At 42.0% G+C, this 24,178-nt stretch overlaps 1 protein-coding gene across 4 annotated transcripts in view; it reads left to right on the plus strand.

Annotated features, from left to right (window-relative positions):
• The first annotated feature begins 1,670 nt into the window (after positions 1–1,670).
• KMT5B (lysine methyltransferase 5B) overlaps positions 1,671–24,178 on the plus strand; it is a 28,254-nt gene continuing 5,746 nt past the window's right edge. For 2 of the 4 annotated variants that reach the window (XM_048306973.1, XM_048306975.1), the window contains exons 1-8: positions 1,671–1,759; positions 8,923–9,159; positions 10,001–10,148; positions 19,467–19,632; positions 20,812–20,921; positions 22,670–22,836; positions 23,485–23,504; positions 23,669–23,805. In XM_048306973.1, the coding sequence (XP_048162930.1) occupies positions 9,006–9,159; positions 10,001–10,148; positions 19,467–19,632; positions 20,812–20,921; positions 22,670–22,836; positions 23,485–23,504; positions 23,669–23,805 (902 nt within the window). In that variant the 5' untranslated portion in view covers positions 1,671–1,759; positions 8,923–9,005. Of the gene's footprint in view, positions 1,760–8,919; positions 9,160–10,000; positions 10,149–19,466; positions 19,633–20,811; positions 20,922–22,669; positions 22,837–23,484; positions 23,505–23,668; positions 23,806–24,178 lie in introns of those variants that run through there. The other 2 variants (XM_048306974.1, XM_048306976.1) reach the window with 2 other exon arrangements.

Genomic DNA, 24,178 nt, shown 5'->3' on the forward strand with positions numbered 1-24,178 from the left:
TAGCATCCTACTATGCATAAAGCTGAGGATTTGGTATTCTGGGTGAGTAGCTGTTGACAGGATAGGTGTTACACGGTCAATCTTTCCCTCTTCCACAGACGTTTCTGGTTACCTTAGTTAGAACAAGTGCAAACAACCTAAAAGCTTTGGGAAACTTGTAAAAACAAAACTCCTGTTTGAAAATATTCTGTACTGCCACGAGCTTATTGTACAACAAAACACAGAAAATGCAGTATGAAATACCAAGCACATCACAGAATTCCTGAACATCCAGCAGGAAAACGTTGGCCTCCGAGCTTTCCAAGCCCCGCTAATACAGTAACGCTCAGCAGCTACTGCACTGACAAGCTTTTTCCCCCCACAAGCGCGTGTAATTCAGCCCGTTCCTGCCCTCGGCCGGTATCGCGGCCGCCTCTCCCCGCCCCGCTATCGCGACAAGGCGCGACACTGGCGCCGCCGCCTTTGTTCGGGCGCGGAGGGGCACGGCCATGCCCCGCCACTGGCGGGCGCTCCCGCCGCCACCGCGCCCCGCGGGCCACGGCCACCGCCTGCTGCCGGCCCTGCTACCGATGCCTCCAGCGCTGCCCCGGGGCGGGGGAGGGAGGGAGGGAGGCGCCGTCCCAGCCCCTCCAGCCCGCGGGGGCCATTTTTAAATGCCTCTGTCAGGCAGCGGCGCGGGGGGGAGCAGGTGCTGAAGAGCTGAGGTTGCGGTCCCGCTCCCCTCTCCCCCGGCAGGGCAGGGCGAGCCGTCGCCTTACAGACCCCCGAGACCCGCGCAGCAGGGGAACCGGGAGGCAGCACAAGAACACCCATCCCGGTGCGCGCCCCGCGGCGGGGAGTCCCCCGTGTTTAAAGGGCAGCACCGCGCGGAGGGATCCCGGAGCGGCACTTCTTCTCCGCACACCCGGCCGTGCGGGGCGGCCCGGGCCTCGTTCCCCTCCCTCGGCGGGATCCCTCCGCGGCGCCGGGCGGTCATGGGGCCCGCGGCCGCCGCCGTCCCAGCTCCGCGGCCGGACGCGCTGCCCCGGCTGCCCCCGTGCCGCCCGCGGTGAAGCGGCGGCGAGAGGAGGCGGCAGCGGGAAGCGGCGCGGCTGGGGGCGGGTTGTGTTTCCTTGGGAGCGGTGTATCCTTCCGCGGCGGCGGGAGTGCGCGGCGGCGGGTGTCCGCGGTGTCCCTCCGCCGCCGGGAGCGCAGGGGCACTCGGCGTCTCCCCGGACGGGGCGAGGAGGTCGCGGGCTCCGCCGGGAGGAACAAGAAGAAACTTCGGGGCGCGGCGGCCAGCGCGGCGCTCGCCTGGCTCGGCAGGGCGGCGGAACGAGGGCTCCCCGCAGGGAAGGAGGAGAAGGAGGAGGAAGCGGCGGCCGGTCCGCGCCGCCACCCCGCGGGGTCTCTGCGGGGGAGCCCGGGGGACTCTTTCTCGCGGGGCGCGGCGGAGGGATCTCCAGGCGGCTCTCCCCGCCGCCTCCCCCCTGCGCCGCTCGCCCCTCGGCGCCGCCATCTTGGATTTTAATCCGCCATTTTTTTTCCTCCCCCCACTCGGAATTATTTTTTATCACTATCGCCGCTTTTTTTTTTTCTCCCCCTTCCTTAGTTTTTCCTCCCCACTCCGCCCCTCCCTGGCTCGGTCTTCACTTTTCCCCCTTCAGCTTCCTCCCTTCCCCTCCCCCCCCCTCCTCCCCGCACCCTTGCCTTTGATGATTCATTTTCCCCCAGTGGCAGCGGGGGCAGCGCCGGCGGCGGGGGACCCCAGCGCGGGGCGGTGAGTTTGGGTCTCTGGGGAGGGTCTCTGTGTGCTCTGTGGGGCGGGGGAGGCGCCCCTCAGCGAGGGGGGGGGGGGCGTGAGGAACCGCGCCGGGGTCCGGCAGCGTGCGGGGCCGCCGCGGGCAGGGCGGGGGCGGCTGTCGGGGCGCTGACAGCGGCGGACGCAGCGGGGACCCGCGGGCGGAGGGGCGGCCGCGGGCGGGGCCGGGCCCCGGGGCCGGGGGCGGTGGGGGCCGCGCGGGGCCGGGGCGTGTGGCGGCGCCGGCGCGCGGAGAACGGCAGGGGGCAGCAGCGGGCGCGGGGGCGGCGCCGCCCGGGCCGGACCCGGTCCCGCTCCCCTTCAGCCGGCCCGGACCTGCGTTCTGGGCCGGGAGTGTCGGCCCGTTCCAGTAGTTACACGTCTAGGCTGATGGCTTTAGTGACCCTCTCGGTCTTCCCTCGGTTTGATGGAATGGCCGGACTAGTTCCCTTGGGGGTTTTTTGTATGATTTTTTTTGTTTGGTTTTTTGGTTTTTTTGGTTTTTTGGGGTTTTTTTTGTGGTTTTTCATCGGAGGATATATGCCATTAGTCTTTGTCCAGCATCTGTATCTGAAACTGTAAAGTAAAGTTATCTTTAAGACGTTGCTCTCGGAAACGCTGAAACCGGTGAGTGAGAGGGAGAGTGCGTGGTGTTTTGTCAGGGTGTGTCACAGGCAGTGTGAGAACCTGAAGTGTAGAACTTTGTGGAGTTATCTGGTGCTTTGAATTCAGTGCAGAGCAACACGTCTCAGGACAAGAGGACGGTCTTAAGTTGTGCCGGGGAGGTTTAGGTTGGACGTCAGAAAGAAGTTCTTCAGAGAAGGGGTGATGGGCCATTGAAATGGGCCGCTCAGGGAAGCGGTGGAGTCACCGTCCCTGGAGGTGTTCAAGGAAAGACCGGGCGTGCCAGTTAGTGCCATGGTCTAGTTGACAGGGTGGTGTTCAGTCATAGATTGGACTCGATGATCTCAGAGGTCTTTCCCAACCTAATTGATTCTGTGATATGAGATGGCAATCTGATCAGTGTTTAATACTGTAACTATAAATACATAGTGGCAGGTTTTTGTCAATAAGGTTAAAATGCATTGTAGGATAGTTGACACAGAGCCATGCCTTGTTTCCATAATCGGACCACTATAACTATGGATGCGTCTGCTTCAATTTTCATTAAAACGGAACTTTTCAGTTCTTTGCTTTCTTCCTTGCAAGTAACAATGTGTGAGGAAATCAAGGCTTACTTGGTTGAAAAGTTGGATTCTACTGTTTCTTTATCAGGCTGTTATTAGGACCAGATAGACACAGACGTCTCTGCTTTATACCATTGGAGCTCATGAACTGGAAATTCAGACTTATTTAAAGCAATTGCTTAATGTATTGCATATAAAATGAATGAGTGGGATGATGTATCCTTGTATACTCTGTAACAGGATTGATTAGGGCTCTTGAATGGCTTTTTTGCTCTGTTAGCACTATCCTGTTCCAGGACTACACTTCCCAGTATGCTCTTCACTTCAAACAGCACATGCTTTAAGGCAACAGACAGTTGCCCAAGTTAGCGTGGTAAGTGTAAGGTCTGATACTCCTGTGCTAAACCAGAGCTGTGGATTGAGGATGCAAAGAAGTCCCAGCTTAAGTACTCTTAACCACTTCCCTGACCTTGTGTGTTCCCCCTACCCTGTAATATCCACCCATCGTTCCAGCCAGCCAGGTTCAAACTTGTCTGGTGACTCTCCTGATTCAGTGGCCGAATCATTCAGGTCACTTGGCTCTGCATTTGTTTTGCTGGCGCAGAGGGAGGATGGTGTGGAAGTGGGCACAAGCAGGTGGGGAGGCAGCAGGGCTACTTTTGGACTTACACTGGTTTGGAGTCTTCATTGAACTGTTTGATCTAGCCATGGTGGGTCTGCCCTGAACTGAACCTGAACCCGTGTAAGTCACGTAGCTGCACACACACACAGTTAAATTGGGTTATGGAGAGGTCCACAGAGCACTAGAATTGGTGGAAATGTTTGTGTGACTTGGCAGGTGGGAGGAATTAGGTTCTCCCTTTTCTGGAAGTAGCAAGCTTTTATATTGTGTCTGTGACTGCTGAATGCAGGAGTTGTTGCAGTGACTTGCGGGGATCACACAGGCTTTGGGGTGCTGTGCTCAGCCTCACCCTGAGAAGGACATGGCGTGGCAGGGGAGAAGGGGCAGGAGCTGCTGAAGTGTAGTTCTCTCTCTGACACTCAGTTTGTGCTGGTACTGGATTGCTTCTGTGCCTGCATTGTGCTTGGATTAGTATCCAAACTGACACACAAAAATCACATGGCTGCACAAGAGAAAAAGGGAATGTACAGGCCGAGCTATTGGTGAGAGACTCGAGCCTGGGTTTGGGTCAGTTCTGGACCCAGGTGTGCTCTCACAAACCTGTGTCCTGGGGCTGTCGTTCCACAGCAGACTGAACTGACCTGAGTCAGTTTTGACACAGTCTTGCAGCCTCCCCATGCCACTACTAATCCATTTCCAGTTCTGCACTGAGCTTATTCTCAGCACTAACTAGCTGAAAACACTCAAAAAACATTTTCTGGGGGTCCAGTTTACTGAACCAGTTCACCCCAAATGCAGTAACCAAAATAAGACTTGAGACTGTTTCGAATAGCTCCTTAAAGCTGTGCAAGTTTTCATTCAGCTGATTTTGATCAGTCTTTTTTATTCTGGTGATCCCATAGGAAAACTAGTTGCAGTTTTGCTCTGCTTCGCGAACTCAAAGGTCTGTTACTTTTTGTAGGGCTATCAGTAATGAAACCTATGTCTTTTCTCTTGATTCCTCTGATGTGTCCAGAAGAGCTGAGGCTGGGTTTTTTTGCTTGGTTTTTTTGGTGCATATTTGGTTTAGGTCACTGTCTTGTTGAGGAAAACTTTTTTGCAGCTATTGTTAATTACCAAAAAAAAAAAAAAAAAAAGGCAAGCCAAAATTTAGGTGTTTGAGTTCTTAAAAATAAAAAAATCCATAAACTGTTTTAAGGGAGGTCCGTTGCTTGTCTGTATACTTGAAACTATAGGAAAGGAGAGGATGACCCTACTTGTTAGTAAAACCTCCTGATCGTAGTGTATTTGCCTGTGTCCTGGAGAAGGATGAATAAAACCCACTGCCTCTTTGCCTATGTTAGAAGCTGTCTCTGTCCTTTAAGTAATAAAAACGTATATGCAAAAAATGTGTTATGGTAAACGAAAATAAATTGTATTTGAATTTCTTATAGGTACTGCTGTGTTTCAATGGTTTAGGGTTTTGTTGATTTGGTTTTGTGCAGCTTTTTTTCCCTCTCACAACAAGACTTTTCTGAATTGATGGCTTTCACAGATGAGGACCCAAATTCTCAGACAACTTTTGAGATCTGTTTTATGAATTTCTTTACTCAAATTGATAGGGATTTACTACCCTTCCCATTATGAAAGGACTAAGGCTTTCCAACTGTAATGTAAATCTGAATGGCACTGTTTAATCAGTCTGGTAAACAATTCTGGGTAGCTCTTGGAGGCTTTGGAGTATCTTGGGTGATGGCTGCATCGATTGTGTTTCTGCTTCAGTTGTTGAATGGTGCTTCTGAGTGTTACTGATATGCAAATAATGCTCAAAAAGTGTTAATAGGTTTAGTAAATTTAGAACCAAATAAATGAAACCTGAGTTTTCATTTTAAAGAGTACTGTTGCAATGAAATGCCACATACCTCAGTGAGAGGTGCCAAATGCAATTGAGCTGTATTTTGGCATTTGAGGAAATGTGCCTGTCAAACTACCAGAATAGAATTGCTAAAGGCAGTGTAATTTAAAGAGTAGTGGTGTTGTTAATAAAGAGTTAAAACAGCAGTGTGGTCATTTATATTGAAATACAGAAGGTCCCTTGGAAGCTCTAATTGTGCTGGTAAACTTCACAGTTATAGATAAACTTGAAGTCCTAAGTGGTCCATGTGTGGTTTTAGATTTTGATGGCAGAGCTCTGTAGCAAGAGTTTCTAACTATGTGGTGGTGCAAGTATATTTGAGTTTTTTATTAAATGGAAAGATAGTGTTCATCTCTTCCTTTTCTCAGTTCCTAAAAGACTTGTCAGTATGAGTCTGATGTAGCTAGTAGTGAGAACAAATCAAATCTGAAGATAAATTAAATATCACATGGTGGTGGTGAATGGGGCATTTCTTGCTCCCTTTCAGGTTTTCTGTTGGCATTAGCAGCTGCGATATTCATGGGGAAAGGAATCCTGGCTGTTGTTTCTGGCTTTTGATATCATGTCTGGGAAGCAGTGTTTGGGTACTGGGAGAAGGAATCACAGAATCCCGGAATGGGTCAGGTTGGAAAGGACCTTAGTGGGTCCTCTGGCCCAACCTCCCTGCTTAAGCAGGGCCATCCCAGAGCACATGGCACAAGATTGTGTCCAGATAGATCCTGAATGCCTCCAGTGAGGGAGATTCCACAACCTCTCGAGGCAATCTGTTCCAGTGCTCATTCACCCAGACAGTAAAGATGTTCTTCCTCATATTCAGGTGGAACTTCTGTGCATCTGTTTCTGCCCATTGCCTCTTGTCCTTTTGAATAGAGGCTGAAGAGGCACACTTGCTGTCTTCAAGTTTGTCATTTGGCTCCTACTAGAAAGGAGAGGCAGCAGTAGATGGAGACAAAGGTTTTCTTGCTCACTAGGCTGTTGAGCCCAAATGAAGAATGATTTTTCACCAGAATTTTGCTATGCTTCACTAAATGACCTGATTTTGTTTGAGGACGAATTATGTTGCTGTCTATATCAATCTACTTTGGAGGAGAATGAAGTCTTTTTCCTAACGTTTAGTATAGTTGGAGTATGATTATGTGGCCACGTTGCTTCTTACCTCTGCACTGGTACCTTCCTTGTCATTGCTGTTATTGTTTAAGCAGAAGTGTGTTGGCACAGACAGTACTCACGCACCCTGCCCAAACAGCACTTGCGAAAGGTGGGTTTCCTTTGTGCAGAGAGCACCTTTCCTTCAGCCCTGTGGCTCCTGTACCTGGTAGTTGTCAGAAAGTACCACATTAAGCATTTTCCCCAGACTGCTGGATACAATACAGGACCCATGTACAGTCAGACTTCATGGTAGTTTCATTCACCTGTACTGCTCTTGAGCTGAAGCCCAGTGCAGGGTGGAGTTCAGTCCTGGTGTACAAAGACACCAAGACTGAATTTCGTGGAAGTTTGTAATGTAGTTTCTGTTTTAGTGCTTTTCATTACCAATGTTACAAAAACATGGCAGAATGGGGGTTAATTAGAGTATATAGACATGTAAAATTAATAGATTGAGAAGTAAGAAAAGCAAAGTTTGAGAGTGGTTTTGTCATTAAGAGTTTACATCAGAGTCAGTCAGTGGTGTATCTTCACAGGGTTGGTCTGACGGAAGTTCAGGTGGAATGCTTAACAAGGAAGTTTAGGGGGTTATTTGATTGTTTTTGAGGTTTTTGTTGGGGGATTTTTTAGGTTTATGTTATCAGGCAAGTTCTATGAAGGGAAAAAAGCGCCTATCCAAGGGGTTTTTGGAGGAACTTTGTAAAAATGGCTGCATCTACCTATAGTTGAATGAATAATCTTGAGGTTAAAAAAAATGCTTTCTGTTACTGGCAGCAAGAAAATTCTTTGTCCACTGAAACGATCTCAATTCTTTTTCTTTGTATTGATGCAGTAATTGAGCCAGCTTTTGCTCAGTGTGATTCTGTTACACTTTGTTGATAGTCTTTACTGCCCTTCTGTGACAATTTGTAAAAGGTTCTAAAACCTGTCAGTTTCTGGGTGATACGTTCTAGTAGGATGTTTGAGGCAATGCATCTGTTAATAAACAATACACTTGTCTTCACTGTGTTTCCCTAATTGCCTCAATTTTCTTCATCTTTGTAAATAACTTAATTACAAATCATCTGGCCATGAACGTTTCTTTAAGTAGCTGGATCACATAGGTGTCTAACAGAAATCTAGTCGTTTACTACTCTCACCTGATAAAAAGCAGAATTTCTACAAAAGACAGTATTTCAAACATCTGTTAGTTTGTTGTGACTTTCTTCCACCAGATTGAAATGCATGTTACAATGGCCTGTTACCAGCTGTGAGCAGAGCATTGACGTTCTTTTTATAATTACAGTAAAGTGAAAAGCCACAATTTATTTATTTGTGAGGAAACAGTAGGGAGGAGGGTGAATTAAAATCAAGTGAATGAATTACTAATGCATAAATGCAATTGTAAAGTAATTGTGTAAATCAGATTTTTTCTTGCAAGTTATAGAGTGAGATACAACTGTGTACAAAAACATTATTTAAAATTTATTTAAAGTTTTTAGCTTTCTTGTAATTATTTATGCAGAAAACATTGAGACTGCAGACAAAAACTAGCATGTGCTTTGCTAGACTCTTACATACTGTAAAATTTCAATTATACTTGTGACCCCACTTAGTATTGGCACATTGAACCAGGTGTGTTGTGACTGGTTTGTTTTGTAATATGGAACAGTAGGAATAGTAGCCTGGGTCCTCTAGGTCATCATTGAGGGTTTTTTGAACTCTGACTTTTTAATAAAGATTTAACATCTTTCCCCTAACATCTTTAATTCTTGGAGGTTGCTTGTAAAATGGTCTTCCTTGCTGTAGAGTTCCCAATAGGTTATGGGTTTTATGTATTAGGAGATAGAATCTTAATTGGATAGGTATTTGAAAATACTCTAGGTCTGGAGTCACATAGCTCTGGATGTGTTTATCCACGTGTACATATGCTTGTACAGGTATATCCATGGGTATAGTCCAGCTCTTAAAAATGAGTTGTCATTAGCAATTTATCAACTTTAGAATTCCATCCTTGCTGCCAGATGCCATTGTAAGTTGTAGGACAATACATCACCTGTTCACACTTCTGTGTACTGGTGATAACAAATGGCTTTTCTTTCTTCCTAATGCAAATGCAGGTTGCCATCTTTCCTCCCACCTTCCCCCACTTTTTTTTTTGGGGGGGGGGGGGGGGGGGGGGAAGGGGAAGCATGGGGATGTGTTTGGGTTTATTGGTGTTGTTGTTGGGGTGTTACTATTTTTTTTTAAACTCTGTGTCCTGAAAACAGTTTCCCGGTAAGTTCTAATCATGTTTATGTTTTACTTCCAGTAGGAATTGGAACTGAATTTATTCATCCACTTCTCCAAGCCTTTTGAAAAGTGACTAAATGCAACTGAGTCAGATTGTCTGTGGGTATGAAGTGGCTGGGAGAATCCAAGAACATGGTAGTGAATGGCCGGAGAAGTGGAAGCAAGTCATCTAATGACCACGCGCAGACCAAATTGCAGCATGCAGGAAAGGAGAATCCAAAGACGGGCAAAAACGGAGTTGAGAGAAGATCAAGCAGATGTATGTACATGTTTCTGCTGCTTAGTGCTGTGATTCACTTCCTAGTTTGCAAGCCAGGCTTCTGTCTTACCTAACTCATGAGGGAGGTCTGCAGTCAGCATGGAGCTAACATCAGAAATATCAGTTATGTATGTATTTTCTGGATGTGTTAACTCCCTTCAGGAATATAGATATCTTCAGATCAGTTTAGAAGTAAAATAAGAATAACTGGGTATAAATCAATTTTGAACTGTTTTAATTATAAAATGCGTGATTGGCACTAAGTGACAACTAGTATGATTTGAAGTGGATAACATAATTTGAAGTACTTGCGTATCTTTCAGTGAATACACTTGTAGAAGTAAACCCTGCTTTTTAATGAAGTCATATACATTCTTAGCCTTTATGGAATGATTTTAAGGAATATGGATTTTTACTCTTGGTCTGGGATGAAGGATTAAATGCAAATTAAAGTCCTTTATTTAGACTTTTCAGAAAATCAGATTTCAGATTTCGTTGTTTCATCACATTTATAGGTCAGAAATTTTAGAGGTAGGCATTACTGAACTGTGTAGTCTGGAAAGATGCTTGTAGTTGGGGAACGGAAGAGAGAAGGAAACGAAAATTAATTAAACAAATCCATAAAATAACATTTTAAAATACTTTCTCCCTTGACTACTACATAAATGAAAAAAGCAAGAGGGGAAAATTAACTGTGCCTCTGCTTCTTCAGGTATTTTATCATCTTCCTCAATTGTTCTGTATTTTTTGCCTCCAGCCTGTGTATCTGTCTGTCCCTCAATGTAGCTGGGCTCTGTAATGTCCCTTAAATGATATCTAATTTGTGCTTTCTTACTTGCAGGTAGCGGTGCTTCAGGATTTGAGGGTCAAAGTCGTTATGTGCCTTCCTCTGGAATGTCTGCCAAGGAACTCTGTGAAAATGATGACCTAGCAACTAGTTTGGTTCTTGATCCCTATTTAGGTTTTCAGACACACAAAATGAATACTAGGTAACTTGTCTTTATTTTTCTAGAAAAGAATTCATCTTCTTAGTTGATGTAAATCAGCAAAACCATGGAATTTCACGCATGTTTTAAGAAAGTGAAAGAATGCAAATTTGTGAGTAGCTTCTGCCTTGAAATAGTGTTGCATGTGAGTCTGGAACTCAGCACTACAAATGGAGGCTCTCACATGTTCCATCATAGGTCTTTCCATTAGTTTCGTTTATCTGTGCTGTAGAACAGGTTGGTAATAGGCACCATTTCCTAGCTTAAACAGTTAACTAATCGTAAGTTTGAAACCAATAGTCATTTGAAATCTTTCAAAGGCAGAAGCCAGTGTTTGGTAACTTTTCTGTTTATTCCGTGTGCCTGGGTGCTTTTTTTTTTCCTTCCTTACTCTTAAACATCATAAGAAAGATGTAGCTCCTGAGCGGTTCAGTTTTGGTGCTAATTGATCTGAAGTTCTTGCAGACCCTTGCTGAAGGAATTGCTACTCAGACGTGTCTGTATGGATAAGATAAATAAATGTGCCAGCTGGAAACTTGCTTACCGGAGTTGCACCTACTTCTGCACTGTTACGCTTCTGTCTGAATACTTCAGTTGTGAATTCTGTGTGGTCTTGGGGTTTAGCTTTTGTGCTTCTCCCTCTGTTACAGATGTACCACTGATGATAACTCTGTTCTATAGATCTCTGTTAAGCCTGTTTGCATACAAGATCTGTATTGATAGCTCAGTGGGGAAACTACATATAAATTATAAGTTTCTAAGGACAGGAATTGTGTGCTTATTACTGTGCAATAAGAGCTGGAGTTTCCAGGCAGCACATCATGGGAAACAGACTTTCAGCCCTTCAAACTGTTGATGCGACTGTTTTTAAAGGACAGTTCACCTGTGCAGCACAGTCACATACCCACAGTATCAGTGAAGCAAATTGTATGTATGTATGTATACAACAAACAGATTGCTTCAAAAATGACTGCTGGATGAATTGGTGTTGTCATGTTACATAAATAGTTGCTGGTATAGCCTGACAGCATCAGCATCGGGACATGTGGTCCTAATAACTGTAAAGACTTACCCCAAAGATTCTTCTTCTTTGCTGGAGAGTGCAACATCTACCTTCAAAGAAGGATGTTGGGGTTCTTCCTCTTCTCTCCATGCTATTGGTTACAATAGTACATTGTGCCCAAACATTGTCCAGGTGGATATTCTTATGGTTCAGTTTGAAGTGTCTTTGTATTTTCATCAGTAAATCAAGCTAAAAATACATGCTGAAAGGCATTTTTTGTTTTGTTGCATGAATGATAGTCTGCAGGTTATGCACAGGTAGTTAATTCTTATGCTTTTTGCTATGGAAATGATGTATTCATTGTTTAATAGTTGGAAAAGCTACTTTCATAAATGTTGTTTTATGTCGATAGGTTGTCAACAACTAAAATACTTCTTTAATTACTATTTTGAACTAAAAGGCTCCACAAAGGCCATCATCATGTATTTCTTCCTTTCTCAGACTTGGAGAACAGTTACAGGCAGTCTTCAAGGACAGTAGTTAATAATCTTGGAGCACTATGGGAAAGACTTAGGTGAGGCTTACAACTCCTACCAGATGCACACCTTTTGCCTCTTTCATATTGTCCTACTGAGAGAGTTTCTGATGTAATGAATTAAAGTCCAAGCATCAGCATAGTTCTTGTTTATCTTTTTGGTGCAGTGATGACGCCTCCTTGTTACTGTGGCTGTGATACTTAAGATGATCTTCTTCCATCCAGTAAACTGTAGTATTTCTAGAGCTCCTGAGAGCTCTAGAACTCCTTACTGTTGTTTTTATGGGAAGGTGGGGGAAAAGCAGGTGTGAAAAAAACTGTACTGCTTCCAAAATGCCAGATGCCAGTACCCAAATATCATGATGTAGTAGAAGTTAATATTTGCAGCTTATGTTTGGGCATCTTCTGCTTCGGTGCCATGGAGCCATATTAGTTACATAGTTCATCTGTGGAGGTGTGCTTAAAATAAAACAGCCAGTTATGGTGGCAGGCAAAGATTTCCTGTTCCTTTGTTCTGATTTGTTTGAAGATGCCCTGTGAAAGTGTCTGTGCCACCATTCTGCTGTGTTGGAAACACGTAAGAGGTTTGTATTTTTGCAGCCCATTGTAAGTTGATGATCACTTACTGAAATTCTTCCCCTTACCTCCAAGCTTACAGCCAAGTCTGTATTTTTGTTTGTATGAGTGTCTTCTCTATAAGCACTTTTTCTACTTAATTCTTCCAGTTGAAGAGTTTGTAAATTTCATTTGTCCAGAGTATATTGATTGGAGAAAAAAAAACCCCTCACAGTAAAGTATCTAGATTGATGTTGAAATGTCTTTGTTTTCCATCTTCTTTGTATTGAGTTAATGATCTTACGCTAGGGTGGTGACAAGAACATGACTGTTACTCTACTTGTTGTGTTTTTGTGTTTTGGTTTGGAGGTTTTTTCTGTGGTGTATAAAAATAAAGTCCTGCAGTTTGTGAACGCCCACCATCTTGGGAATAGGGCTGTTGGCTCTGTAAGCTGTCAAGTCAGGAATGTCTGAAAGAGCTGAAGACTGTTTTCAAAAGCTTACAACTGAATCTCCTAATGTGTTTGGCCAGTGTTCCTCTGAAATGTCTTCTTGTCACCAGGGATTTGAAGGACAGTATAACATGTAGTTCTGGAAATGTCCTCAGTGGCTTTACCCAAAAGCAATTTTTTTCATCCTCTTGGATTTTCAAGAGAAAGCAGGTTGTTTTCAGAGCTTTCAACCCTCTTTACAGGCCCAGTTGTCCTCCTTTCATCAAATTCGTAGCTCTTATCTCAACAGAATAGCAGGTTAGCAGTTAATAAAGGAACCCCATGTCTTAGAAAGTAATGTTCTTGTCAAATACCACTATTCTAAGGGGTATTGTTGCTTCTTGTACAAATCCTGTTATATCAGTCTTTGTTTGTTGTGGTAAAAACAAAGCTCGTTTTGCACGCTGCACTTCCCTGGGTGGAAGGCTGACAAACACTGGAGATTGAAACTGACACTTGTAAAATGCCAAGTGAACTCTTGCACGTCTTACCATCTCTTATTTTTGGGTGCTTTTCCCTAGGCTAAGCACTGAATCTTAAAGTCACATGCCCTAGTGGCTAATCTGCTCTTTATACTATCTCACATACAAAAGTGTCACTGTTTAAACCTTAAGCCAGACTCTGGATCATATTGATGCTGTTACCAGTCAGTGCTGTTTCCTGGTTCCCTAAAGCACCAGCATCACGCTAGGGAATACTGGGAGCACTTCAATGTGCTTCTAAATTTGTGAGTGATTTAAGAAGTCAGATGCGTTGTGGTCTGTTTGCTGCTTTTAGTGAAGTTGCAAACTGGTGCGTGATGTGGGTGGTTTAGTTTTGAGTACGTAGGACTAAAGGACCAAGCTTCAAGAATTTCCGTGTTTTCCATTGGAAACATTAAGTGCTTGGGAATGGTGTACAGGAAGCTGTTTCTCTCGACACTGCCTCAGCAGCAGTCACTGACTTCGGTGACTGAACTTGACAGGGTACATCACTCTTTGTCCCTTAGAGTCACCACAGAGCAGAAGAGACAAGAAACACAAAGCAGTTCAATATAATTGCATTTGAGTCTCTGCTGAATCTCCTCTGCATTCTTTAGCTCATTTCAGTACAATAACTAAAGGGCTCAATATTCATCTTGAGTGAGGTCTGGAGGCTGAAAAAGTGATGTGGGTTCTGCTACATAAGATTATGTTGCCATACATTCAGCTTCAATGTTGTGGTCCTATGGAGATACTGGATTAGAGGTACACAACTCTTACGTAGTGACAACCCGTTTCACAGTGAAGCTTTTACATTCTTCGGACCTTAGTGTCTGTGTACTTTACAAAATTGTTTTGTTGGACTTTGGCATAAAAACTGCTTTTTCAGTTTTTTCTAGATCATTTTTACTGATAGCTTAATTCACTTAATTCACTTAATTCACTTTACTTTGCTTGTAGTTGTCTTCCTTCACTGTGTATAATCACAGTGATTACACTGGAACCAACTGGTTTTGTTCCTAAATGTTATGGATTAAAAAAAAAAAATCACAACCAAAAAACCACCCTAAACAACCATGCCCTGCCCCTCAAACCAACACCCAACACCTTACTTTTACAGTTTTCTTACTTTCAGTTTCAAAAAAGTGTTACATCTTCAAAACATGGAGTGGCTTGCATCCAGTAGTCATGTTAACTGCTAAATTAAATTTACCATGTGGAGTGTCAGAATAGGATTAGAGGACAGCATTGGGTTGTTGGTTTGGGGGGTTTCTTGTGTCCCCTTATTTATTTTTTTAAAAAATACTTCTTTGCTAACCATATTAAGGAGAATGAAATTATGTGTCTCAGAATTTTCTTTATTTCTGTTCTTGGCTGTATTGGAATTTTGACCACACTGGTGTGTATTTAGTGTCAGTTCAAGAAATTTAAGTAATGTGGATTACTTTCTTCTTTAGAAATGTCGTTATGAAATTTGGCTTTTGAAGAACACGAGTTCTTTTCCATGTGAAAACACTGGCAGTAAATGCAAAACAAGTTGATCATAACTTGTATAACTAGCTTTGAGGAAAAAATACTCATACTACAGGATTGGGCAGGGAGGAAGCCAAAATGCATGTTAATTAAGTACGTTGTTTATGCTTATTTTAAATAGATGATTTTCAGTTCTTGTTCTGCTGTCTTGAATGCTTAACAGGCTTGCAGTTTTAGCTTTTGTGCTCAATCTCTGGTACTAGGTGAACATAAACTTGCTGTCTTTCCACAGCTGCTTAAATAGAAATACCATCCAGACAAGGTGCCTGTTGTTAAAAGGCTAATGGGTTGATTTAGTTTTGATAAATTCACTCTTCCTGATTTTCCCTAGTCAGAAGTTAAGAAACAAGGTTTGGAAGTAACTCTTTATCATGCACTGGTATGCTGTGTGGAGTTCCATACTGGATCTCTTGCAGGATCAATTTATCCTTTTTGTTCAAACTCACTGCTCTCAGTGACTGAGACTGAGCAAGGTACTGTGCTTCTGAACTTACCAGAAACTCTCCTTTAACTTCCTTTATAGGCAAGCATCTCACTGACCTTTGGCTTTATACCTTGGAGTTCCAAGAGTCTTTAAGTACTCCTGAGGTAAGAGAAACTTGAGAGAGAAAGAGCTTTGCTTCCCCAAGCCATTTTCCTACGTCCTCCTTGTTGAGACCACATCAGTTTGCCCTTAACTGGGATGAGATCATCTTCTATCTCATTTTGAAACTGCAGTAGCCACAGTTTTATCAGATCTTGTTGACTAGGAAAAAATAAGTATTTTCTAGGGAAGTGTGAAAAGTTTCTGTTCAGCAGGTTGTCAGGAAGAAAGGCTGATATTATTTCTTTAGACACTGTCATAGCTGAGGTTTTCATTCTTTGCTTACTTCTAAGACCAGACTGTTTTGCAGCAGACTTCATGTCCCATGAGACCTCACCTGTGGAGCTGCTCATAGGGTGGCTCAAGGAGTCTGTGCCTGTGAGCAGATTCCAACACCAATGTGTCTTGTTCAGTGTCCATGATAGAATTTAATAAAGGTACTATTCATAGGAGGAAACCAGAAGTCTGGATAAACAATTCTGGTTTTAATTGTCTCTTTGTTTAGAGACTGGGTTGGCTGGTTTGTTCTGTTGGTTTCCTTGTGCTCTCTCTATCTATTTCTCTTCTTTGAACTAGTCTCCTGTTTTACTGATACTTAAAAGACAATTTCTTTGGCTCATTTTATATGCATACATTTAGCTGTGGGGCCTTTTCAGGCTGTTTTCATGGTGGAGCTCAGAAACAGTTGTGTAGACTCTTTCAGCAGGTGTGTAAGTTTTTGGGATTTTTTTTATGTCATGTAAATGTGGAAGCCCTGTAACACCAAAGTGGTAGTATGCAAGGTTGCTTCTCAAAATCAATTGGCTTTTTGGTTGCAAAGAACTAACGAATAAACTAACCAATGATACACCTGGGAGAAGTGAAGTATCTATCAGCAGACCCCAGTTCTTAAGGAACACTGGACTTCTAGGCTTTCTTGGCTTCTTCAGTGTCTCAAATGAGGAAAGTACCTTTTAAAGTATATATGGAGATACACCTGTGAAAGACTGAACCTTTCATGAGGAGTCTGGACTGTAGTATTCTGAATTTGCTTACAAATTTCATATGCTCTCAGTGCAATTTACATGTGCTGCTGAGCTGTGAACAACCCTCTAACTCAGGCTCAGGGTGCACAGTGTCATTCTGTTTCACCAATTTGGGAACCCTCGGAGTGAAATGTTGAACATAATGTTGGTTTCCAGCATCTTCCCATGTACTTGTGGACACTTCTTGCTTGTTTGGATTCCTCTTTATCTTTTCTCATTATCTCTGTCTTGTCACCATGTAAGAACAACATTTTGATAGAGGTGCTGCAGAGAGTCCTTGGTATTAATTTTTGAAGCCCTGGGTGCAGGAGAGTCATAATCTTTGAAAAACCCAGTTCCTGTTTGAAATGCCTGACATGCAATCTAGCATTCATCTGATCTTATAATGTTTTGGGGGTTTTACAATCTCTTCATCCCTTTCTTGTTTCCAGCCATCTTTTTGGCCTTTGCAAGGCTTGGGCATACACTATTTATTTTACTTCTTAGGAATGGTGTTACATGAGTTTCTGCTAATCACTTAATGAATTCCACCAGCAGTGTGGTGCCTGAGACAAGAACCCATAGAAACACCTGCTGAATGTGATCCATGGCGGTGTGCAAGTGACTTTCATGGGTTGGGGCCAGGTTCCAAGCTACCGAAGGTAGCTGGTCATTTAGACATCGGGTCAGCCTCTGAGAATCATGTGTTGTGAAAGACCTAAAATACGAGCATTTGAGGTTGTAAGATGTGCTTAGAATTGCTAGAAGATGTAGGGTGTTGATTCTTTTTCTGTAGGTTGTGAGAGCCACTGTTAAGCTTGGCATCTGCCCTCCTTTTTCTTTCTGTATTTCTTTTCCCCACTGGTGGTTCAGTTGGGATGCTGTTTTCTTTAGCTAGCCTAGACCAAGCTTCTTGATGATAAATAAGTATGATGATGCCTATCAGCACATACATTGCCTGTCTCAGGTAGTAACGCAATTTCAAATGTGATGGCTTTTCCACCCATCTTTGCTCCTGCAGATCACTTAGCTAAAAAATGGTGCATTTCAACATGTAAAATAAAGTGTAAGGGAGAGGGCAATCACTCATGTAGCCCAGCAAGAACAGACATAGCTGAAGACCAATCTCATTTGTAAATCCTGTGGGTTTTTCCCTTATGTAATATTTGCAGATAGAGGTGTAAGTGAAATATTAACCTTTCATGCTTGTGCATATGGGTGTGCTCTCTACTTCTCATGGTGTAAATGCAGTTGGCTTCTTGCTGGGAAAGTTGTTTCTGATTGGAACTGAAAGTGAGTGCAAGCCCTGTTCTGAAACTAGTCAGGTTCAGTTCAGGCTATATGATTTTAAATTCCCTTCATGTATGAGGAAGCACTGTGAGTTACAACTATCAAATCTGGGCAAAGTCTTTCTGGTTTTGGGAGAGCAGAGATACTCCTATGTGTGACTGGCAAGTTGAGGAAGACTTTGGTGTGCTGCAGAACAAAAATAATGATTGTGTCATCTCTAGTCTGAGGGGTGTTTTCTTGCATGATAAGGTCTCATCAGTTTGTTAGGTAGTTAGCTTTTTGGGATGATGAGGTAAGTTTATTCTTTAATGAAGAATTTGATTTGAAACTTCTTGGCATGGTGTGTGCTACAGTTGTAAGCAGGCATCTGTTTCTTGACTGACTCCTGCTGTCTTGTTCAATGTCGTGGCCCAGCCAGAAGAGAACTGAAACTGATGTCTGCTCAGAACTCCTTACTGTACCATGTTCTCTGAAAGCCCACAGGTTTATGCTGATAAATTTTGCTGGATTCAAAAAAGGTCTAAAAGGTTGCTTAGTTACTATGTCACAAGGAAGCTTTTCAGATGGAGAATTCAGAGTTTTATAAAAGCAGTAGCATGAATGCTGATAACCTGCTGAAAGTGATTCTGCTGTTAGCAGGTCTGTCTTCATTGTATCAGGAGCATAAATAAAGCATCTTCCTTCTAACAAAGGAAATCAAATCCTCATCATTGTTACTTATTTCTGGTTAGACTCTTAGTATTTTAAAAAGTGAAACAGAATTGGGAAGTAACACTTTCTTGTTTCCTTTATACAAGTTGTATGGAAGAACCAAATCTTAGGTGGTCATTTAAAAAGAAGTTACTTGCAACATTCAGTGTTCTAAGGTGACAATAAGTCCATTCACTTAGCAGTTTAAAAAACAGCATATCAGTGAGGAAGTTGATGGAAGTTTCCTTCCACCAGCTTCAATAATTTTTTTTCCCCCTTGTTTATTTTTGTAATGAAATACAGATTTCATTTGGCAAGTAAGAGGAAATAAAATCAGCATAGTAATGCACTTGCAGCAACAAGTAACAGGACTTACTCTTACACATTTGCTCAGAAGCTCTTAGGTTGTTTAGCGCTTTTGTCAAATGCTATGTAAGCAAAACATGCGAGCTGTAAAAAGAGCTGCAGAAAACTCTTTCTCATGATCCTGGGAAATTTTTATCTGTGTGAAGAGTCTTCTGGGGCGTGGCATATATTTAAGAATACCCACACCCCACCTCTGCCCCAAAGCAGAGCATATAGGGGTATGTGCTCAGTCAGAGGCAATTTATAGGGATTTGGCATAATCTGTAACTAAGTGCTGCTTTCTCTTGGTGGTTTTGCAGCTCAAAAATGGAGCTTCCACTTCCGGCAGTCATGCAGGTTTTTTCTGTTACTTTTTCCCACAGAAGATATGAAGGGTAGTTTTTCTTAAATCTCAAGTTTTTGGAAGAAGGCGGAATTCTCTGCTAATGTATAGGTGTTCGTTTTCATATTTACATGCCCAAGATTTCCTGTTTGGGGGGGAAAACTTCTTATGATTGCAGTAACTTGTGGAACCTTAATCTTCAACAGATGTAGTATCTCTGCCACGTGTTAGTATTTGTAGATACTTCTTGTGTTGTCATTAAGAGTTGTATTTTATATGAATGAATGTTAAGTTTGCGATCCACATAATCCCCTGTAGTGAATTTATCAATATAATAAGGCTTTGGGTTTGGCAAAAGTTGGTTCAGTGTCTTTATGCAGGTAGTTAAATGTTTATATGGGTAGCAGAAGAACTGTGTGCTGCGAGTAACTGAGGAAGGCTTGAGAATGACTGATGATGGACTGGAATAGCTTTATTTTTTATTTCAGATTTCGACCTATTAAAGGAAGGCAAGAAGAACTCAAAGAGGTGATTGAACGTTTTAAGAAAGATGAGCACTTAGAAAAAGCCTTCAAGTCCTTGACGTCAGGTGACTGGGCCCGGCACTATTTTCTTAACAAGAACAAAATGCAGGAAAGGTTATTCAAGGAACATGTAGGTGTATTTGTAATTAATGTGCTTTTTTAGATGGTTGAAAGGCAAAGAAAACATAAACATTTCTTAAGAATGTAGCAATAGTAAAGCAATCGAGTGTTTTATGTTGTTTTGTTGTTTTTTAAGAGAAACTTCCTTTATTTTTTAAAGCCTAACTAGACACACCCTCCTTTTTTTTTTTTTTTTTTGTTAACTTTCATTGCCTTTTATTAATAGAGTGTAGAAAAGAAGGGTTTTTCCCCCGTGTATTTGTACTGTGGTTTGGTTGGGGGTTTTTGTTTGTTTGGGGGGCTTGGGGTTTGTTTTAGTTCTTTTTTACTCACAGCTCTTGTAAATCAAAGTGGGTGACCAAAGAAGGTAAAGGAAAAGGGAGTAGCCTTGTTACATCAAAATACCTCAGTTGTTTTGGGTATAGGGGCTTTCTGTGGGAGTGTTATTCCTCGTCCACTTCCCACACCCCAAATCCATTTTGTATGTAGCATAAAGGTTGTTGATTTTCAAAGTTCAAAGCAAAAAAATCATAGTATTGTTTACTTAACAAAAAAAAAAGACACTTTTTCGGGAATGAGTCTGTTGTTTCCAGGTACAACCAAAAGGAATGTGGCCTACTTTAAAATGCACCAAATCTAGTAACACAGTAAAAAGTTAGCAGACAAAGTTCTACTTTGTCAAAGTGGTTCTTTGAATAACACAATCACACTTCAACTAAAAAAAAATAATTCAACAGTCCTTGAATTCAGCATCTAGGTTTGTTGTGGAAGTAGTATCTTTTTTCAGAATTTCAAATAATAAAATGGATTCCTATAGATTATTAGGTCTCACTGGTTCTTAAAGATGAGAGATTGCTTGAATGCAACTATTCAGTGATTTTAAGAAAAAAATTACCCATTTTCATTAGTTGGACCAATTTTGTACCACTTAAGGTATATTTAATTTTCTTAAACTCTTTGGATAATCCCACTACCCATGTGAGGATTCCTGCAAGTCACTGTGAAGAAGTAAGATCAACATAATACATATAGCTAAAACATATAGAAACGCATTTCAGCAGACAGTATCCCACTCCAGTATCCATTTTGTGTGTGTTTCTGTACAGTTCACTTTCATTATTTTTATAAGAAGTTCCTCACTGCTTTTGTTTTGCCTGTAACAGACAAATACTGGGTTTTTTCATTGCAGGTATTTATTTATTTACGAATGTTTGCAACTGACAGTGGGTTTGAGATACTGCCTTGTAATCGGTATTCTTCTGAGCAAAACGGAGCCAAAATTGTTGCAACGAAAGAATGGTAAGAAATACAGTTCACTGTTGCATTCTGTTTCTGTCAATTATTTTGAAAGAATCTTAAAAAATATATTAAGAAGTTATTTAGAATTAAAACTGCAACCAGTGAAAGAGAGAGTTTTGTATTGTTACTTGCAAATTGAGTTTTCTCTCTGTTTTTGCTAAGTACTTAATGCAGGATCCATGGCTCTGGAAGATACTCCTTTCTATATTTGGGCATATGCATGTAGTGTTCATTATGCAATTTTTTTTTTTTTAAATCTTATTTTCAGTCAGATTAGTGTTTTTCTTTACTCAAGAGTTGTGAGTAACACGACATTCTGGCAGATTTGTTATACAGCAAATAATTGTGGGGGAAATTAGTTTTTTGGCTTTTTTAAACAGGTGTTATTTGCACATTTTGATTGTGCAAGATAAATCTCTCCTGGAAACACAAGGCTGGAACCCCACTGTATTTCCCCATCTCATTTTGGCACATCTGAGTTTCATTAGAAGCGTATGTGTGGCAGTACCAGCAGATTCTGGCTTAATTCAGATTTTAAAATCAGTTCAAGTGTACACACCAATTGTATGAGCTTTGCTTTGTGGCAGTTCCCATTCGCACCAGCACATCTGAGGTGAGGAAATGCTGTTATGTTCACACTGAAATTGAGTGGCTGGACACCCTGCTGGTGGCAACACAACCTCCACGTGTTGCAGAGAAAGCTTGAAATAGGCTGAGGCCAGTTTCCAGCTCTTCATGACCAGAGCTGAAAGTTCCACAATCATGATAAAACCCAAAAAATACTGATTGGGGGTTTTTCCTTGTTGGTTTTTTTTTTTTTTTTTTAAATTCACCTCTTGGCTGATTCTTTGGGGTAGAAGCTTTGCATGTAGGTGTGTTGAAAACAGATTAAGTTTTCATGCTCAAAATTTTGAGTGGCCTGAGAGGTGAGCAAGACAGGAGAGCTGCTTCTCAACCCTGCTGGTACCTGGAAAACTGCTGAGACTCAAAACTGATGAGAGTTCTCAGCATTCTCTGTCAAAGGAGAATTTTGCACTTAGAAGGCTTCACTTCTATTTTGTGTCCTTCGTGTACCTTTAGCATCTCCATATTCATCTGTGTCAGAGTAATCTGGCCAAAATATGAAATGGCCACTCTGAAGAGCAGTGGAAACAACGCCCATGCAAGAAAATGGAAGCTCTGCGCTTCTACTAAGCTGAGCATTCAGTGCCTCTGCACTGCTTTATTCACGATGGCACATCAGCTGTCTGCACACAAAGGCTTCGTGGTTTTGTTGATTTTTGTAGGTGTCTGTCATTCCCCCTCCTCACTCTATTTCAAGGACCAGCTTCATGCTGAAGGAAAACATCTTGCATCCAGCCTTTCTTTGAGTCATTACTGGGCCTCACTTAAAAAGCCATGGAGCTCTAAGCATTTTCATTATACTGGATTTTCCTGGCCATGGGAAGAAGTATAGGAAACACAAGCAAGAGCAGCTGGAGGAAGTCAAAATTTCTTAAGTGATGATGGGGAGGGAGTGTACACAAATGAAAAGATCTTGGTTTTGGTTTTAACAATTGCAGAAGCTGAAGTAATCAGCTCTTGCAATTTCTTGCCTACAGTCTCAGGAAATTGTAGAAACAATGGTGGTAATTGTTTCTGATGTCAGATTTGATGTAATTGATTCTATAACAACTTTTCTTTCTGTGAAATTATTTTGTAATTTTGGCACACATTGTCTTATTTCTGCTACTCTTTTTACATTAAAGGAAACGAAATGATAAAATAGAATTACTTGTGGGCTGTATTGCTGAACTATCAGAAATGGAAGAAAACATGCTGCTGAGGCATGGGGAAAATGACTTCAGTGTCATGTATTCCACACGAAAAAACTGTGCACAACTATGGCTTGGTCCTGCTGCATTTATCAATCATGGTGAGTAGTAAGTATAGGAAGCATGTTTAAGGGCATAAGAAATTCAGAAGTGTTGTATGTGAGCTGAACAGCACAGGAACTTGGAGAAAAATGTCTGAATCTTGCATACTGTATTACTGTAGAACAAAATCTTATTGGGATTTTCCCAGCCAGAGCTGATCAGCTGTGAAACTCGGAGAAGGTTCTAGGAAGTGATGCCCTCTTCCTTGAAAGAGACTTTGGAACTGGCAGCTAAATTAGTAGAGCATATTGTGGGTTACCTTGAATTGTTTGTGAACTCAGTCAACAGTAACATCTTCATTAGGTGAACTTACGGCTCTTTAACCTTTTGCACAGAAGCTTAGCTGATTCTGTTGCATTTGTGTGCCAAAGAAAGAGCAGGTAGGATTTCAGATAAAGCTGTTTACCCTGAAGAGGAGGGAAACTGGACATTTGTGATAGCACAGGGAAGAGGTCAGAAACCCAGCTGTACCAAAGCAGGTATCTTTTGATGTATGGCTTTGTGCAGTACTAACTTAACTCCCAGTATTTAGCTGAGATTCTGCAGTTACTGAAGTCAGAGTGAATCCTTACTTTAGATATCTGCAACTATTCATGTTTCAGGTCTTATCCACAGTTAATTGACTTTATGTTTTGGACCTTTTTCAGATTGCAGACCTAACTGTAAGGTAAGCAAGAAATTAAAAATAAATAAAGTACCCCACTTTTTTTTTTTATTTCTTTGTCCTTCCAACTTTTCTTCCCCAACTGTTTTACTTTTTTTCCTTACTCAGATACTGTGCAGCCTTAATGATTAACCCTTTTTTTCCCTTCCTGTCATCTCCTTCCCCAGTTTGTATCAACGGGCAGAGATACAGCATGTGTGAAAGCTCTAAGAGATATTGAACCTGGAGAAGAAATCTCCTGTTACTACGGAGATGGGTTTTTTGGAGAAAATAATGAATACTGCGAATGTTACACCTGTGAAAGGTATGTATTGATGTAAATAGCTTTCAAATGGAATTCGGCATATTCATGATCCATTTTGTGAAACTGAACGTCCTTGATTATGAGTACGCAGATCTTTGGACACAAAATAATTGCTTCCTACCTGTTTGCTATAATGATTTTTCTGTGTTGTTACAGAATGGTGATTATTCCTGAGAACTCTGTGTTCTCTTAATCTTTTGATTCTCTGTTCTGGAGATTAGCCCAAAATGAGACAAAACAGAACAAATCAGGGGTGTAGATTCTTAAAAATATTTGTACTGAATAAAGTAGAATTGGAAGGAAAAGCAGTTACAGCTTCTACAGGACCATTGTGAACTGATCCCCAACTTTTGCTCTCTTTTGCACTAGACAA

The sequence above is a fragment of the Corvus hawaiiensis genome, chromosome 6, assembly GCF_020740725.1.
Source record: "Corvus hawaiiensis isolate bCorHaw1 chromosome 6, bCorHaw1.pri.cur, whole genome shotgun sequence".
In the NCBI taxonomy this organism is placed as follows: domain Eukaryota; kingdom Metazoa; phylum Chordata; class Aves; order Passeriformes; family Corvidae; genus Corvus; species Corvus hawaiiensis.